This window comes from Dromaius novaehollandiae, chromosome 2 (assembly GCF_036370855.1).
Source record: "Dromaius novaehollandiae isolate bDroNov1 chromosome 2, bDroNov1.hap1, whole genome shotgun sequence".
In the NCBI taxonomy this organism is placed as follows: Eukaryota; Metazoa; Chordata; class Aves; order Casuariiformes; family Dromaiidae; genus Dromaius; species Dromaius novaehollandiae.
Genome location: NC_088099.1, coordinates 3,927,764 through 3,946,364, shown reverse-complemented (window position 1 = coordinate 3,946,364; position 18,601 = coordinate 3,927,764). Strand labels below are relative to the sequence as shown.

General features: G+C 48.8%; 1 protein-coding gene across 1 annotated transcript; it reads right to left on the bottom strand.

Annotated features, from left to right (window-relative positions):
• Positions 1–184: 184 nt before the first annotated feature.
• Positions 185–11,827, bottom strand: KLHL40 (kelch like family member 40). Its single transcript, XM_026095902.2, has 6 exons — positions 10,682–11,827; positions 6,184–6,344; positions 4,203–4,310; positions 2,950–3,135; positions 2,253–2,399; positions 185–1,454 (listed from the first exon to the last, which is right to left on the bottom strand). Exons 1-6 carry the CDS (start codon positions 11,825–11,827, stop codon positions 1,343–1,345), a joined length of 1,860 nt encoding a protein of 619 aa, XP_025951687.2. The 3' UTR covers positions 185–1,342.
• Between the last annotated feature and the right edge of the window lie 6,774 nt (positions 11,828–18,601).

The window sequence follows — 18,601 nt, the reverse complement described above, 5'->3', positions numbered from 1 at the left end:
GTTTGGAGAGAGGCGAGGAAGCGAGATATCCCCACGGGACACCACCCTCCCATGAGGCACCTTCCTCACTACCTCTTTCTGACCCTCCTTTTGCTTGGTCCTTACGTTTGGTTGCTGTGGTCAGGTCGTTACGGCTCTCTCAATAAGCATACACAGAGAATTTCTTTTTCCATATTTTAATAATTTATTTTTAAATAAACCACTGGTCGGATGGCGTGGATATCAGGAGTTTTTCACTCCGCCAGGTCTCTGTCCTGCTGCCAGTAAGGTTATGTTTCTATCAAAACATCATTATGGATAACTTAAAAAAAAAAATCATCAATATGAAACTCTTTGAATCAAACACATTTGAAATCTCCATGTACTTTGCAAACTAGGATATTCTTAAAAAAAAATTAAAAATAAGTGAGACAACATAAATATAAAACCTTTCCCCGACAAACAGCATTTGTCCAGCCAGAGGTGAGGACACTGCAGCCTGTGATTGAAGGTGGAAAGGATGCAGCTCTGCTTGATCAGCTCGAAAGGATGGTGATGACCACACATGGTCCTCCCTCCCTGTCTCCCCCTTACCTACCCCACTGCTTGCACAGCTCTGTCCCTCCTGCAGACCTTAGCTCCTGGTGTCTCTTCAGTCCAAAGACTAGGTGGAGACAAAGGAACTACAATTCTTTTCTTTACGTTGCAATGTCCAAGGCGTTTCTCCTGCCCATGCACACGTGCTCTTTTCACCGTCTCACTCCAACAACCGTCATCACTCTGGAGATCATCAAAGTCCCCCAGGTCCAACCTGCACCACTTGCCTTTGCCTCTGCTCTCCTCTTCCTCTCAGAGGACATGTCTAACACCACACTGCTTACAGCTACCTCGGGTGGGGAAATACATTAGAGACCCCCTGGCCTGGGGGAACTTCAGCTTAGCCCCTTGGGAGCCCCTCTCTGCCTCCACGCATGGTTGGGGAGGTTCAACAGAGAAGGTAGGGAAGAAGCTGGAGAAAGAAGTGGAACAAGAATATAGACCTTTTTGTCCTGTCTACTGAGACTGGTGGAGGTCTTTGCTCCATGCTCATTAGTCTACCCCAGCTCCTTGGAGTCCTCAGATCCCCTCTCTAGTTATACCGTGAGCAGCTTCAAGTTCCCGTATGGCTTCAAGATGATTTTTCCCCTTTCCAGTTTGACTAGATGACGTGGTAACAATCAATCACAGATGCAATGTCCTACACCGTATGCAGAGAAACCCTGCCACATTCCTGCGCTGATAGGCATGAACTCAACCCTCCCCACCCCCCTGATGCTTCCTCCTTGCCCCAGAGCCCCATGGAAAAAAAATAAACCATGCCTCATTACATCTTTGTTAGCCGCAAAACGTTGAGGCGCACGGGAAGGAAAGTGGCACCAGAAGCATACTGGATCTCTCGGAGGACCCCTTCCCACTTCTTCTGTTCTTCATCATATCTGAGGAGAGACAAACAGAAAATCACAGTGAGCAAAGCTTCTCATCTTCCCCGTTCAGGTCCTCCCTGCAGCAGCTGGAGCTTCTGGTGTGCGGCACGACATCCTGCAGATGCCATTTGTCCACAAGATGTCTGGGGAGGGGCATGGGGAGCTGCAGCCTAGCTCTGGTTTGCTAGCACCGGACTGGGATACGAGGTAGTGGTCTCACAGAGGAGGGTGTATTTTCTCCCTGGGAAATGGATTGATGCCACCAAGAGCCAACATCTGGGCTGAAGGCCAGCAGCCCAGTAGGTGCCTGCTGAGGATGCTCTAGAGCCATGGAAGGGAAGGAAAGGGGCTGCAAACCCTACATTAGCAGCTGTCAAAAAATAGTTTCTGACCATTTGCCTGGTCCCACTTAGGAAAATTCGATTTCTAGTCTGAGTGCTAGCTTTTTCCAGGAAGAATGTGCTTTGTACTAACACCGCTTTAAGCCAAAGGGGAGGTCCAGAACCAGATCAGGGCAAAATGCCAATTCAGGAAAAAGCTAGAAAGTCAGATTTTTCCCAGTTACACTTCTATGTCAGGCCAGGAGAGATCATTGCATCAGCTAGTGTGACCTCCAGGACAGCACAGGGCAAATGTTTCATCCAGAAACACTGCGCCAAGCCTGCGACTTCGTGTTGGGATAAAAGCATTTGGTTTCATACCAAAGGCATCAAGAAAGAGAGAAACTATCTGTTCCTTTGGTGGCTTTCACTGAGTAACTTCCCTCCAATCTCCTGTGCTCCCAGGGATAGCCACAGGAAAGGTCTTCACCTCCAAACGTCATTCAGCTCAGTTGGCACCAGCTCTCCTGACTCCGTCTCCACCGTGGCGAATCCCCCGAGCAGGTAGAGTATCCCAGACAAGCTCACCAGGCTGACCGAGCTGCGCTCCTGAGGGAAGTCCGTGAAGGTGTCCCACCTGCCACGTCGAGAGATCAGACATGTTAGGCAACCTGCCTACCCCAGTGCAGAGGCTGGACTGGGATTGGTAACCAGCAACTAAATTAACCAGTGATGGATCAGATGGGCTGTGGTCATTCTTTGACTGTTGCTAGAGATATCTCTTTCCATCATCATAGTTCAACCTTATTTGCAAAGAATAGATGATCTGTGAAGCACGCTTCACATGGACCAGGAGGTGCTAGGGACTGCGGTGCAGTCTCACAGCCCACCACGAGTCAGGGACACATCCATCGTGTTGGGTGACGCTGCTGAGAGGAAGCTACAGCCCTGCAGTGCACCCAGGGTCTGTGCTGTTTGGTGGAACTGCCTTGAATGTGAGCCTGATGCCATGCACAGCCCAGCTGCAGGACACTTGCAGCCTCGGTGATGTCCACTGGTCCAAGACTGAGAAGAACCAGTATTGGGAGTTGCGAGCAAACTCCACAACACTTGGAGGCAGAATGTTTAATGTATATCTATAGATGCTCCTTGTGTAATTGCACCTCGTGGTGTGCTATGGTACGTACTTGTTGGATGCAATGTCATACACTTCCACTGAGTTCGTCAAGCCGGAGTCGGTCACGCCAGCTGCCACGTAGATTTTGTCATTGTGCACAGTTGCTCCGAACAAGGAACGGGCAGTTTTCATGGGAGCCAGCTCCTTCCACTCAAACTTATTCGGGTTGTAGACACACATCTTCTTCAGACACTTCCTACAGAAAGACGAGAGCAAAGGACCCTCAATTGCCTGCTGAGTGGCATCTTTGCACTGCAGGAGTTTGGGGCTGTCACCTGGGAAGAATGTGGGGTCTCTAGAAAACATTTTGCTACCCTCCACGCTGGAACTAGTCCATGAGCTTGGGTGCCTGCATGTCCATGCCTGAAGACATCATTTGTGTGCAGAACATCCCCTCCACGTGTGCCTCCTTTGGATAGGAATCCCGAAAGCTCAACGTTGGGTTCACACAGCTGGGTCAGGCCCTGTCTAGCTAACTGCCTATCCAAGGCCTTGCAAGGAGCCTTCCAGGTGGTGTTCAAGTGTTGCTGATTCAGCTTGATGCTGCAAAATGTCAGCGATAAAGTCCCAGTCCCCTGAGATGGCAATGTAAGGTATGCGTGTGTGTGCCTGAATATATGCACACACACTTCTCAGACCATTATCTTCTCAGGGCAGGGCCTTTCTTTGCTGGATTATGCCATGTTTGCTCTGCAAACAGACATACTTCTGTCTTGCAAAGCAATCACTACAACGCTCCTCGAGAGTGGCAGTTTCTGCTGAGCCACCATCTCCTGCCACAAATCAATGGATGGCAGGTCTAGGGTCAAGTCTGGTGAGGTTTTTCACTGCTGTTGCAAACACACCGGCTGGGTTTGGCTCCTAGGCTCATGCTGCTCCATGGCTCGTCTCCAGACTTGAAGACAGGAAAGTCCCAATCTGGAGGAGGTTCTTGCACTTCGGCACCTCTCCTAATCTGTGTGAATTTGCTTATTGTGAGCAAAAGGGGTGATGCTCTTGGGGTCTGGTAAGGGCAGTGCCATCTCTCTGATGTTAGTTGTGCTGTGCAGGGCTCCTAAGAGCTAGGGCAGAGCTGCAGCAACACAGCCGAACTGAGCGGTGACGATGCCACAGCCTACACCCCATCCAAGCCTCCTTCACCCATTTGTTCCCTCCACCCCATAGCCTTCAGGTTAGGTAGGTACAGACTTGTGCTCCCAACTCCCACCACTCTGGGGGATGACACCCTGGGTTTCCCTGGGTTTCACTTGCTTTTTAACTTACTTGTCACTTCCTTTGCCGCCTATGACATAGATGAGGTCCTTGTGCGATACCACCGCGTGGCCATAGACTGCATAGGGAAGAGAGTCTGCTTCACCCCACTTGAAGGACCTGGATCAGGAAAAGATGGGATGCAAAAGGATTTGTAGCTTGTTGGGTGGGACCCAGAATGATATGGCGCTTTCCAGACCTAAACATGAGTACAGATCCTGCCAAATTGAAAACACAATCTTAAAAATAGCAGGTATTCCAGTGAGAAAATATTCAACCAGTAAATACTGTGATCCTAAAAAAGGGAAAATAAAATTATATACAGGATGCTTGTGCTAATGCTCATTCTTTTCTGCAGCATCCTTTACTTTCAGTCTTTGTGCATACACACCACCTCTTCTCCCAGAGCCTCACCTCGTTCGCAAGCACCAGCAGTCAGATGCAAATGAGACAGAGATTTCTGCATTATGTAAAAATTTAAAAAAACAATGGAAGTGAGGAACGCAAAATCCTGACAGCAATTTTTTTCCAGGCCATTGCCTTCAGTTTTGGGGTGCTTCAATTTGCTAGGACTCAGCAAGGAGCCACTGGTGGATACGTCCACATGATGCAGTGCAGCACTGTGCTGAAACCTCAGAGCTTGGTCCAGCAGCGAGGCAGGACAGCAGAGCAGACGATGCAGCTATAAGGCTTCAGAAACCCAAACCAGTACCTGATCTTTCAGCCCCACTGATCCTTCACAGCAGAGCCTCCAGGTCTGTCCTCAGGTGGGGCTTTGGCACACCTAAGAATCCAGACTTTATTTTTACTTCTTTGTTTGTTTGAGCCAGGTAGCCAAAAATGGAGGCATCTGACATGTGGGTGTATTCGTGGTGATCTGGACCTAAGGGAAGGCTCATTACACCTAAATTAATCAGTTACGTTCAGTGGGGAGATGATAAACAGGCCTAAATAAAATGCACAAGCCCATAGACCAGCACTTCACCCTTTCCACCACTTGTTACAATTGAAATCTTCACCTAATATGAGAAATAACTGGTGCTGATCATATCTCTGCTAGCTTCAACCCTGTAAACTGCCCTCTGCCCACTTTGAAGGAGAGAGATGCCATTCCCGGAGGATTTGCCAAGCCAGATAAATGCCACGTTCTGTGGGAATGGAAGCTGGTTTCAAAGCTCTGCCTATAAAACAGACTTTGCAGCACACACATCTAAATATAAACTGAGCAAAGGCTTGTTAACGCTTGCTACTCCTGCTTCTTAGGGGCAGGCAGGAACAGTCTTTTGGACATCTCTCCCTCATGTGAGCAGAACTGGATGGTACTTTCAATAAAGGTCACGGCATAGCATGGTTCAGAGTCCATTGCACAAAAATAATCTGACATTAAGCCTCCAGATGATTATTACAATGCTGTGCAGTGCTTTCTTCCAGTAGGGCAACTGGGATAGTCCAGGCAGGTGCATGGTTTTGTAGGACTGAGCAAAGTTCATTAGTAGGAAAGAGAGTAGCCATGTCATGCAAGGAAACAGAAGAGCCCCACTCTCCCCAGCCCAGTACAGTGCCAGCTATGAGTACTTTAAAACCATGCTTTCCTGCCCAAACCCACTCCCAGTGCTCCCAGACTGCACTGAAGGTCACTGAACCTCGAACCGATGGGCATATGCTAATGAAGAGCAGAAAGAAAAGCTCCCCTTGCTCGTCTATATGGGTGTCATGTGAGCATCTTCAAAGTTCAGTCCTGATAACATACTATCCCCACTACAGCTCCCATCCCCATAGCTTCAGTTACAATAAACCAAGCAGCTGGGTAGAGATGGCTCAAAGCCCCGAGGTGTGGCTTCAAACAATCCCCGTGGTCTCCGAGTCTAGATCTGAAGTTCAAGCCCTGTCTCCAAAACTGTTTGGTCCCTGCAGAGACAGAGTCATTTGCAAGCCAGATGCTTCTCCTTCTCCTGGAAAACCTCCCTCCCCGCACTTGCACACACACACTTACAGACGGTCGTAGCACAAGACAGAGTCCAAAGTCTTTTCGCCCTCTTTCAGCTCTTTCCCGCCGACCACAAAAATGGAATTTTCAGCCTCTCCCAGGCCAAAAAGGCAGCGAGGAGAGGGCAGCGGGGGCATCCCCAGCCAGTCTGAGTCCAGGTGGTCGTACTGAAAGGAAGACACGGCCGTTAGTTTGGAAGAGAGGATGGATTCACCCTGCCTACTTGCTTAGCTTAAATCAGGATGCAGGGCCAACGAGCAGAGTCCATTCCCACATCCATCTTGGTCACTCCCGGTGGGCACACTCTGCAGGACCGTTCTCCACCTGCACCTTTCCCGTTGCTGCTACACCTGGTGCAGGATGGGATCTCAGTGTAAATCCAAGTCATATATGTCATAAGACATTTATCTTACAAGAAGGTGCAAGAGCAGAGATGCGCCTGCAGGAACGTGTTCTGCACTCTACAGGAAAGCCTTGACTTGGAAAAAGTTTGGTCATTTTGGGATGAGAAGGTCTCACCTTGTACCTATAACAGGGAGTTCCTGAGGCTGGAGAAGCTGAGATACTGCAGCCTTAGAAATTTTATCTGGCCCTCTCCAGCTGTAAGACATGCTGCAGTATTTCATCCCAGTATTTTTCATCTCTGCCAGGTAGCAGCCTGCTGTCTGCAATGCTGCTTACATAGCTCACTCCCCTGAGCGAGCTGAGAGTAAAATGACTTCTTCTCCTGGCAATTCTGCTTTCTGGCAAATGATCAGTTATCACGTTCCTCCTCTGCTTCTCACGAAATGTGAAATCATGGTGCTTGTCTCTGTTTTTTTCTGTTTATTGCCCTATTGGTGAACTGAAGCAGTGATTTGGGAATCACGTGTCCTAATTAATTGTTTCTGCTGAACTGGAGGAGGGACTACAAGTTACTGATTTTGTCCCGTATCACCTCAGTGTGCGTGAGAGTTTGTGAGATAAAAATGTGTGTGTCTGCACAAAAGCTACTTACGCAATATCTGCCTGTCTGCACGGCACAATGAAACAGGCAGTCCTGCAAAGATGGGAGCCCTTCGTGCTGACCTGAGTGTCCCGTTAGCCCCATCTGATAGACGGGAGACACATCCATGCAAAGCTAGTAGATCACATGGCTAAACATCAGCTAACGCTAGTGGGATAATGCCTGGTATATCTGAGAGAAGAGCCCTGCATTGGCACCAAGAATTAAAAGGCTCGTTTGGAAAGATCACAGAGTGGATGATATGCCCCGTTGGGCATTATGGGAAAGTGCGTCCTGTTGCCTAAAGCTCTGAATCGACAAGAACCAGGTTTAGACCTTGCTCTGCCATGACTATCTGTGTGAGCCTCAGGTGTGGGCGAGCAGATAAGCCCTGCTGTGGAGGAAGGGGCAGTTCTGAGGTGGGATGCAAGTACTTGGACATCTGTAGATCCAGGCATTTCCTTACCTCCCACCAGAGAAAAATATGAAAGATTATGGGGCAGCATGGGGCTAGAGGCTCTCTAGGCACCACAGCTTGATGGAAACTGTAGACTGGGGCAACATCTTTAGTCCAGATTGTCAGCGGAGGAGTGGGTTAAGCCTGGGGTGACCTACTGCAGCCAGCTTGGTGGGATTCTGCAAGAGGAAGTTGTGATGGAGCCTTGCCTGAAGCACTGTTTGTTATGGGCTGGGGCCAAAGAGCTTCCAACTTGCTGGATTGTCTCCAAACACTTGGCCTCAGTTGGGTGCCTGTGGTTATTGTCTCTTTGTAATTTGTGGTCCACATACATGTTATTTATAGCAGAGGCCTGAACAGCTCAGTCACTGGGATAGTTCCTGCTTCTTGAAGGATTTAGCATTGTTTTCAGGGCATAAATCTTAGAAGTGACAAATGAAGGATACCCTATTCCATCTAAAATGTCAATGGAATCATTTTGTTCCTGCCAAAATTTGCAAGGCCTCTGGGACTTATCAGAATTTATACATACTGGTGCCTGTCCTTAAGTCTAAACTATCCCTGACCTAGCTCTCCTGGCTTCAGCAGGAGGAATGTGGCTCTGAAACCTGTCAGGACAGAAACAGCCTCAGAAGGTATAAGATGTTGCTGCACTGACACGGTGATTCAAGGGTTTATCATACCACTGCCTCTCTACGTCTGTGTGGAGTTTCAGCTGAAAAAGGCTCAGAAGAACCTTTTACTCATAAGGGAACTGTGAGCTACATGATGAAATTGATAGCAATAAATCACACCTCTACACTCTGACAGCACCTTCCAGCCCTGGGGCTTGTCTGCAGCTCCCAAACATGAGTGCAGCAGCAAGCTGCAGAAGGACCACTGTCTCCTTCTTATGGGGAAGGAGCTAAAAATGGCTGTGAGATGCCCAAAGCTTCACACTGAGTCAGTGGGAAATTGGGAGCTGAATATAGAAATCTTGCTCCTTGCAATTTAGAATCACAGAATAATTTAGATTGAAGAGACCCCTGAAGGTCTCTGGTCTACCCTCCTGCTCAAAGGAGGGACAACTTTGAAGTTAGAGCAGGTTGCTCAGGGCTTTGTCCAGGCACATATTGAACGTCTCTAAGGACAGAGGTTTTGCAACCTCTCTGGACCTCATTCCAGTACTGCATCGCCTCTGTTGTGAAAGTTTTCTTTATAGCTAACTGATATTTCTCTTACTGCAATTGCTGGCCATTGGCTCTTGTCCTTTCTGTGTGGATCTCCAAGAAAATCTGGATCCATCTTCTCTGTACCCTCCCATTAGGTAGCTGCAGACACCAATGAGATCTTCCCTTCCCCTTCTCTTCTCCAGGCTGAACAGACCCAGCTCTCAGCCTCTCCCTGTCCTTCCTATTCTCCAGCCCTGACCATCTTGGTGTCCTCTGCTGGGTTTGCTCCAGTACCTCAATGTCTCTCTTGGACTGGGGAGCTGGAGACTGGACACAGCATCCAGATGTGGTCTCACAAGTGCATGTTTGAAGGGAAGAAATCACTTCCCATGACCTTCTTGCTGCACTTCTGCTAATACAGCTGAAGTTGCGGTACAGCTGGGCAGCTGTTGCGCTGTAAGGCTGTGCTTAAGGCAGAAGGGCCCTGGAGGTGAGACAGGGCCACGGTTCCCATGTATGGTGAGCCAGGCTGGCTGGTAGCAGTGCAGTCCCCTTTCCTGTGCAGTATACTAAAAGGTCGCTAATTGGTGTAGCTGCTAATTGCAGAGAACAGCCCCCAGGGAAGGGGAAGGGAGAGAGGCAAGCACACATGCATTACCTTGCTTGGCCAGCAACCAAACTGATGGGAATATTGATCTTTAGACATGTGTGTCGGCTGAATATGAAGCAGCCTGTTTATCTGCTCCGCGCAGCTGAGTGCTGGAGCTGGCCGCATCCTCTGCTGCCAAAGCTCCCGCTCAGCGCAAAGGGCTGTGTGTGAAACAGCATTTCCCCTGGTGCTCCCACCCTCTTCCCCCTCCATCCCACTTTCTAGGGCTGTGTTTGCTCCCCACTGGCTCCTTGTTTCATGGGTTTCACATGGGCTGCATGGGCTCCATAGCCTGACTCCTGGCAGAGGGTTATGAACCCTTTCCAGGAGAGGACACGCACAGTCCCTGCACACGTGGTGCAGGTGTATAGACCTACCCATGCGATAAGGCATTAGCCTGAACACATTATTGTTTCCTCGCAGAACAGATGTGAGCCACAGGAGAAACACAACAGGATTTCTGGGCACTGAGGAAGAAGGACTGATGGTTTACTGGAGTCTAACGGGGCTGTGAGGAAGGGTAGGTGCCTTGTGTTAGCTGTCTGCTGGGAAAGTGCTCTTGGACTGCAGCCCAGGCTAGTTCAGATCTTGCTGATCTAATCATAGCTTTGGTTATTGCTGAGTTAGAACAGCCACTTCTTCCTTGGGGGAATCCCAAAAGACACCCACAATGGTTTTCCCCTGCACAAGATGGGAATTGGCTAAGGCAGAGGCTCTGAGCTGATAATAGCACATATGTGCTTCCTTCACCCAGGATCAAGAACAGCATTGAAAAAGGGACACACAGTGGTAGGTAAGGACATGTTCTTATGGCCTTGGAGAGTTTGCTGTGTGGCAGTAGCTGCCATTGTTCCCTGTGCTAGTGCCTGGTAAAGTCACCCCTATGTTTTGCTGGGGATTCATACCTGGAGAACATAATGATTGCAAAGCTGAATCGAAACATGACGCTGCTAACCTCCTGTTCCTGTGCCCTATGGTAGCCAGGGCTGGACCAGATGCATTGGTCAAACTGGACCTCTGATCAGGATTTGGATCAGAAAGGCATATTCCCATTACCTACCCATTCCAGCCTCATTCCCCAACACCAGAACCCACCCGCTCAGTGAGATCTACACTAAAAATACAGGTGGAAGAATCACCTTCATTTATAATTTTTGTTTTACCATCACGTGACAATGGATATTACATGGCATCACGTGGAAGCTAAAGGCCAGTGATGCTCCTAATTGGCCAAAGAAACAAGGGAAAAATAAAGCTAGTACCTGTAGGAAGTAGGAACTCATGGGGTCCTCTTTGCTGTCCTCATTGTAGTACAGTCCTCCCACAATGAAGATCTGGTTTTCTTTGGTCACCAGACTGATGTGGTTCTTCGGGATTTGAGCAGACAGAGAGGCAAAATAACACTCATTGGCGGTGGGATCATAGGCCACTGCTCCACTGTCGCTCACCATGAAAATGAGGTCCTGGAGGAACATCCCAAAGCGCATTGTGTCATTTAAGATCCCTGGAAGGGCATCCTCCTCTGTCTCTTCTTCCTCATCTACTGCTCCATTGACAATTTTGTCTTTTGCTTGCTTTTCACTGCTTTTCTTCACTTTCTTCTTCTTCACCACAGTGAATTTGCCTTCCTGGGCATCCTTCACCATCTGCAATTTCTTGAGCAGCTCTGGGCTGGACTTCACCATGGCATGCTTCTCCACATGGTCCTTGATGTAGTCTTTGGGCATGAGGCGGAAGCGGATGCTTTCAAAGACAACTGGTAGGGCTTTCTGCCGGCTCTCACGGTCCTTGGTCCCTGCCCACTTCATCACCACTTCGAAGACTACCTCCTCTTTCTCGATGTTGAGGGAATCACTGGAGATGATGGCAATGAGCTCATCTGGGGAGAGCTGGTAGAACTCGTCGTCCCGGGAGACTAGTGCAAAGCGATCACAGATGAAATCCCGAGCTGCGACAGCCAGCCGGGCACAGTCCAGCATCAACCCCAGCCTGAAGATAGCCAAGCAGTTGCTGAGGCAGAGCCGCTTCTGCAGAAAGGACACACAGACGGTAAAGATGGAGGGGATCTGGAACATGTTGGCCACGGAGAAGATGTCCTGCACATTCTGCTCTGTGATCTCCAACTCAGAGGTGTAGATATAATGGAGGATCTTGCCCATGACGTCCGGATCAACATCTTCCAAACTGACCTCCCTCTTCTTGCTCTCTTCCATGTCCGAGAGGAACATTGCCCGGAAGTACGGGCTGCAAGCTGCCAGCACCAGCCGATGGCAGGGAAACTCCTTCCCCTTGACTTTTAAGACACAGTCCAGAAACTTACTGTGGTCCAACATGTCTTTGAGTCCATCCTGGAGAAGAGTTTGCTGGTAGAGGCGCAGTTCCTCCACTTGATCAAAAGGCAGAGCCATGGTGCTGAGTAATTGCTTCTTTTTTTCCCGGTTGTTCTTTTTTCTTTATCTATATCTATTTATTTATATCAATATCTGAGCCTCTGGTAAAGAAACTTACTCAAGACTGAGCGCACAGGTCTCCCTTGCTTCCAGACTGTGAGAGCACTGCGAATGTGAAATGCTTGCTACTATCGCAGCTGTCTGTGTACTTCAGTTTCCAGCGTAGGGCTTTATATATAGCCACAGCATTACAAAGCTTAAGGAATCCATATTGGAGCGTGTGTAAGCCGATCTCCCTTTAATATGACACATTGGACAAGTGGGAAGGGAGGGGGCCGGGGGAACAGCTGTACTTCTATCCTTGATGCTTCAGGAATGGTCTGTCAGCTTATGAGTCACCGCAGAGGGAACATGAGCTTTCCTGCCGTCCCATGAGGGAAGACGTGTGTGACCGATTGGCTCAACCATCGCGTTTGGGAAACAACTTCCCCTCCGGATGAATCAAAGATCTGAATCTACCTTCTGGGTCATGCATGGCAGGGCTAGGTAGGTCCTTCTCCCTAAACAGCTAAACCTAGTGCTCCAACACCGCTAAATCTTTCACTATGCTGAAAACAGACTATGAAGTCAAAGCTGGAGGGATGCAATAAGGGAGCATCTTATGTGAGCTTTGTGGCATCCCTGAGTCTGTTTCCCAGGGCTGTTTTTTTTGCATAGGTTTGTCCTTCATTCTCTCTGAAATCACTTTTCAGGGAGAAGGGATCTGGAAGGGGGTGGGAAATGGAGAGCGAGCTTTTTCCACACGTGTGTGTGAGATGAGACCTATGCTGGAAGTTACTGAAAAAGTCCCAATAAAGATGGAGGGTCCAGGAGTCTGGGAGCAGGAGGGCTGTGTTTTGTCTGCAGTGTGTGCACGGTCCACAGCAGCGTGATCTCTGGATGCCTCATCATTAATATATCCATCTGTTCTGTATCTTGGTGACAGATGGAAGGTCTGAGGTGGAACTGAAGTAAAGGGACCTCAAAGATGGGCTTCAACTCACAGATTAGGCTTTCTAAACACAGGTATCTCCTGGTGAGTAATGAGTCTCCTGCTAAGGTCAGCTGAGATATAGACTTGATCAAACACCCACATGTTGGAGTTTACGGCCGCATTAGGACCTGTCTGGCTCCCAGATGATGCTCCAGAAAGGCTGAGGTCTCTGGCATGTCCTGTGTCCTGCTTGCAGGCCTGTGGATGCCCAAAAAGCCCCATAGGGCCTCAAATGGTGGGTTCAGGTCCAGCAGTTCCTTCTAAGCCTTAGAAATGCAGCACTCCCAGAGGTAGTAAATTCCTCTGTGTTTTGTGAATATAGAGCTGAAAAGAGACCTTCTTAGAGCCTCTCTTTTGATACACACTCCTGATACTCAGGAAAAAAACAACAACTCATCCTCTTTTAGCCATTGGAGATGCCACAGAGGAGATTTCCTGCTTGAAACGGGGTTTCCATCAGTACTGCCCACAGAGCTGGCGGCTGGGTCTTGCAATGGGCACACAGCACGAGGCAGAGAATAGAAAACAGCTCTTTCCATGGAGCTCTTGAAGAAGAAAATTAGTTTTGACAGACACAGGTGAACGGAGCAACTATAATTATTTTTACCTATTGTAAAACTTCTATATGAGTCTGTTTTATTTTATCTCCATTATTATGGACCCTGTGGGCTGGCTGACACTCAGATATGGCACACATTTAATTAACGATTTAATTAAGTCTATGTAAGGATATTAGCCACTCTTTTCAGTGTATTTAAAGCCACATAACCCCTTGCCCTTGCTTGGATGTCTTTATAAAAGTAGTTTGTGACATGATGGTTATCCATGTAAATGGGAAGCAGGGGGGGAGAGCTATACTGGTATGAAGCATTTTTATACTGGTGAGGTTCCAGCAGCATCTGGGGGTGTACCAATATAGTAGAGACGTAATCACAGGCTGTTCTCAGAGCTCAGCTAACAAGCTTTTCTGCTGTGCTGCTCATCTGTTACAGGGAATCAGAGGACAAGTGCTGCTCTTTGAGTTGGGTCATACTTCAGAAATGTTCCTCTGCTCCCAAATGTCTGGGGCTGGACAGCCCCTGTCCTCTCTCCCTTCCCTGTGTACTAGTTTTTGCACTTTTCCAAGATTAACCCTGTGCGGTCTTGCTATTGGTTGGGATTTCTCTCCCCTGGCTTTAATATCCCTTGAGCCCTGGCTCCTTTTCCTTTTCTCTGTGCTGATCAGTGTGTGCTGCCCTTCAAGGTTTACTTCTGCATTCCCCACATCACGAGGTGCTGCTGCTAAAACACAGCTGCAGCTGATCCCTTTCCAGAGAAGATCCCGACCAATTGGTGGGTCTGTGGCTTCTCCTCGGTTCATGTCCCACCCTACCCTTGAGTCTCCATCAGCTTTAGTGACTTGTCACGGCTGCTGAGCTGGCCCCAAAGCTTGGGAAGAAACCCAGCTGTTCCAGAGTGCTCTCTCCGCACATTTCCCATCATAACGTGACACCACTAAATGCAGTGGGACCAATCCTTGGTCGCAGCTCCCATAGGAAATACAAAGGCCTAGGACACACATCTGCTTTTGGCCAGCCCAGCTGGTTGGAAACGAGGAGCAGCTCTGGCTGAAGTGAGTAGGTGGTAGGAGCTGGGCACTGGGTTCAACCCCTCCACGAGCAGCAGCTCCCTGGTGAGGAGGGAACCACTGGTCCACTTGCATGTGTCAGACTCATCACTTCAGAGACAAATTTACAGAAATCAATGCTATTTCCAGGAAAACAGGGTCTGAGAGCTGTTGCCTGTAAAAGGGCTTTTTCCTCCCCTCCAGCTTTCACTCTGGTGAAGATTTCTCCAGAAGAGCAGAACTCACTGGAGCTTTCCGCCCTTTCGGGAGGTGGAAGTCCCCACAGAGCACACAACTTTTGGATGAGCTCTGCCATCATCTGTGAAACCAGCAGCTGGATTTTAGTTCCTTCACCATCGTGCCTTGCTTTGGCAGGAAAACCAGACTCGGACTCCCCCGTCCAGGCAGGGAGCAGCCCTTATTTCTGAGCGGTCTGTGAGTGAAGCTGACTCATCCAGGACTATATGGGAAGCCGCTGGCAGAGACGGGACTCCCAGGCTTCGTTTTGCTCTGTGAAGTGAAACCAGGCCATTCTAGAGCCTGACCGAAAAAAATCCGAAACAGCCATTAGTGGTCTGAAATGCGTCAGAGAAATGCAGGTTATCACCCACCTGGTCTTGGCTCTCTCAGGGGCAGGGGAGCAGTTTAGGCTCCCTAGGAGCACAGAGGGAGACGGGCATCTCTGGGAATTGATTCAGCACACCTGAATTAGACACTTTCCTTAGATGAGAGGACTCTGGTGACGTCTCTGTCTCTCCATTCACTCTCGAGAGAGCTTAAATAATGAATTCAGACTAGACAGCCTTAGCTATTCCCAGAGCCTCCTAATCACAGCAGAATTGGGACACTGTCTTCGCGACAGCTTGTGGCAACATTCACACGTGTAATCCCCAGCCTTTTGTTTCCTGCCAACACTATTTTCTACTATCTGCTCAGTACAGCTGCAGCCATCCCAAGCCCTGCCGTCGGGACGGATGTAGCCAGCACACATAGCCCAGACCGGCCACCCCAAGACACCCCCTCTGTAAAACAGACCTCCCTGGCTCCTGAGCACAGGCACATTCAGCTCAGCTAAAGGTGGACCTTCCCCAAGCAATTTTTTGCTATGGCCTGGTGGGACAGAGGGTCAAGCTGGTGGCCCCAAAACCCTCTGAGCAGCTCTGTGCCCTGGGGTGGCTCACACAGCCACACAGGGCCAGCGGGGAGACCCAAGGGTGCTCGCGGAGCTGCTGTGCACCTCTTGTGAACCCTCCTAGGACTGGGAGGAAAAAGCCAGCATTGCTTTAGTTGCAGCTCAGCCACAAGCTTCAGCTCATCTCAGCCACCAAGCAGTGGAAGTTTGGAATTTTTTTTTTTTTTCCTACTTACATATCAGGTTACACATTTCCAGGCTGGATCTCAGGCGTTGCATTCTTTTCTCACTTGTGTGTTTACTCTCGCTTCGTTCCTGGTTTTTATTTGCTCACGCTAGGTGGTTGTTGCTATTTACAATCCGTGTTTGTGCACAGGCAAGTCAATAGGATTTCTCGGGGCTTGGGCTGAGCCCTGCCGCACTGGGGAGCCGAGGCCACATTTTTCTTTCTGATGATAGCAGTCGAAGCTGAGGAAATCATGAATTTTGAGCCTCTGACAACTGCTATCTTTTGTGGAAGTTTTGATCACAGTAGACTTTTCCCATCCGTCTTCCAGCTGCTGTGTCTAATGTGTCACCATGAACGTAAGCTGGTCTCCAAGCAAGTACCAGCCAAAACTAGAGGGGTTTAACGTCTACGAGCAGATGAGATGGCACATGTGGATGCCAACAGTGGTCAGTGAGTGTACTCACCATTCAGATACCTCTGTGCAAATGTTAATGGGTGAATCGATTCAGCGTCCTGGGGGTACACTCCTGACCGTGCTGACCGCTGTTCAGTCGATAACGTAGACCCTGGATGGAGGCAGGCTATTCTGAGGTAGCTCTCAGCTAACTCATCCCAGGTCTAATGGGACTACAGCTAATGATTTCCAATGGAAAGCCTTAGGAAACTAAGACTAAGATCAGTTACTACGTGTATCTCCATGACAGTGAGTGAGGATGCATGGAAAGCATCACTAAAGGCAGGTAATGTAGCAGCATCCTCCTCACCAGATGGTTTTCTGCTGGCATACAAACTCGAAGGACAAGAAAGGTGAGTGCAAGAGTCACTGCCATGTTGGGCTGGATAGGAAGATGTCCAGGGTAGGGCTGTTAATTTGGGTTTGTAGCTGTGACAAAGATTTGCTTTTCTTAGCGTCTCAAGTGATTCTTGCTATCACAGCCAGGCAATAACCAGATCAGACGAGATATACTCCAAGAGGGAGACGAGCATTTGATAATTCCTGTTCCACAAAGACCTACACTGAGGCTGAGTCTCTTGTTCAGGGCTGAGCAGTGGGAAACACCATCACAATAGCACCACTTTGGCCACTGGCCTACCAGCCCCTTTTGGCTTCTAACAGCAGCAATAGCTGAGCACAGCAGCATAGGGTTAACTTCATGCAAAGTGGGGGAAAGCCTGAGTTCTCCCATGCAGTGGCTCTATAACAAATTACTCGCTCAGATGGTGTCTAAGATTAGCTCCTTCTGGCAGCTCCAAGACATGCAGCTGCTGGGTAAATTTAGATTCTTAGTGAATGGATTATTTTCTCTCCAAGAGCATCCAAGTCAGGAGGGCACTGCAGAGTCACTGGGCTTTGCTGTGTGAGTCATTGACTTTGACATTAGGAGGTAGGTGACTCTGTTTCTCCTTCCGAGCAGCCGGAGACCTGAGCTGTGCCACCTAGAGACACAGAGCCCTCGGTCACAGCCTGCTGCAGCTCAGCATGTCTTCAGCTGTGCAAGGACACACATATTCTGGAGAAGAGTTGAATTTTACACTGGGAGTAAACACATCATCTTAGCTGTGTTGATGGCACAGGGTAAATTTGAGATGATGGGGAGGCCAAGAAACTAGCAAGAAATTTGGTAGGGTCCAGCAGCAGAGCCTGTGTTGAAAAGGGATGTGCATGGCAGCTGAAGGGGTTTTGGGGATGTGACTGGAGATGCCACCAAGGCACAGCAGCTGCTAACTTCCAAAATTTTAGAAGGCTGACAAAGAAAAAAAACCATTATGGCTTCTACCTCAAAAGCTCCATGATGGCAGCAGGTTAGTGAGATTGCAATAGCATGAAAGTGGAGTCACAATAAAGGTGAATACAAATCGAGCTGCAGCGAAATGCCATTCAGATGTGTCTCTGGTAAAGTCAGCCATATCCTATCTTGCATAAAAATTGGAGGTGGGACGTGCAGACCTGTGAACAGATCTTCCTGTCTCTCATCTTGCATGGCAGTGCATTGCCCATGTTACCATCTGCATTACAGCAGCTAGATAGAGACTGGCAGCAGGCCCTATAGATGTCCAACATTTATTTACTACATAAATAAATGACATATATAAGGGACTTCATAAAGTACTTTGGCAGAGCTGAAGGCTGGCTAACAACAATTCCTGTTTTGTCCACAGGGAAACCAGAACACACCAACACCAAGCATCTCCACTCAGGTTGCAAGGTGGTCCAGATCCTGCCCTCACCAAGCACTGACATGATTCAGAAATAAGGCCACTTCTGTTACTCCAAAGTTACATGAAACCCAGGGATATTTCGGTTATCTTTCCCATGAGACCCTGTGTCTCACATGGGTACATTTATTCAATGCACTCCATATGCAGTGTCCCAAAGTCTACTTCTCAAAGTACACTAGCAAACAATTTCCCTCCCCCACCAAGCCACAAACCGTTGCCCTTCATCCAGGGTCTTTCTCCTTTGGTTGTATAGGCATATGTGCTCATTCAGTCACATAGTCATGGGCTTAGGTTGCGTTCACCAAAGTCAGTTGAGCAAAGGGTTGGATGGCTGGAAGTAAGCAAGAGTTGGGTACAAAGTCCTCTGTTTCTCAGCCATGGGTAGGAATGCAAGCTTAAACTTTCTTCCGCGGCATGGAGGAAACAGGAGTGAGATTTGGTTTGACTCCCAGGGAATAAATCACAGCAAGATGGTTGTGGTGGCCACATCGGTCTCACATCCCTCAGTGAAGTGCCATTTGGGTGTGAGTCTGGGCCTGGGAACTGAGCAGTGGTTATGTGAGAGTCTCACG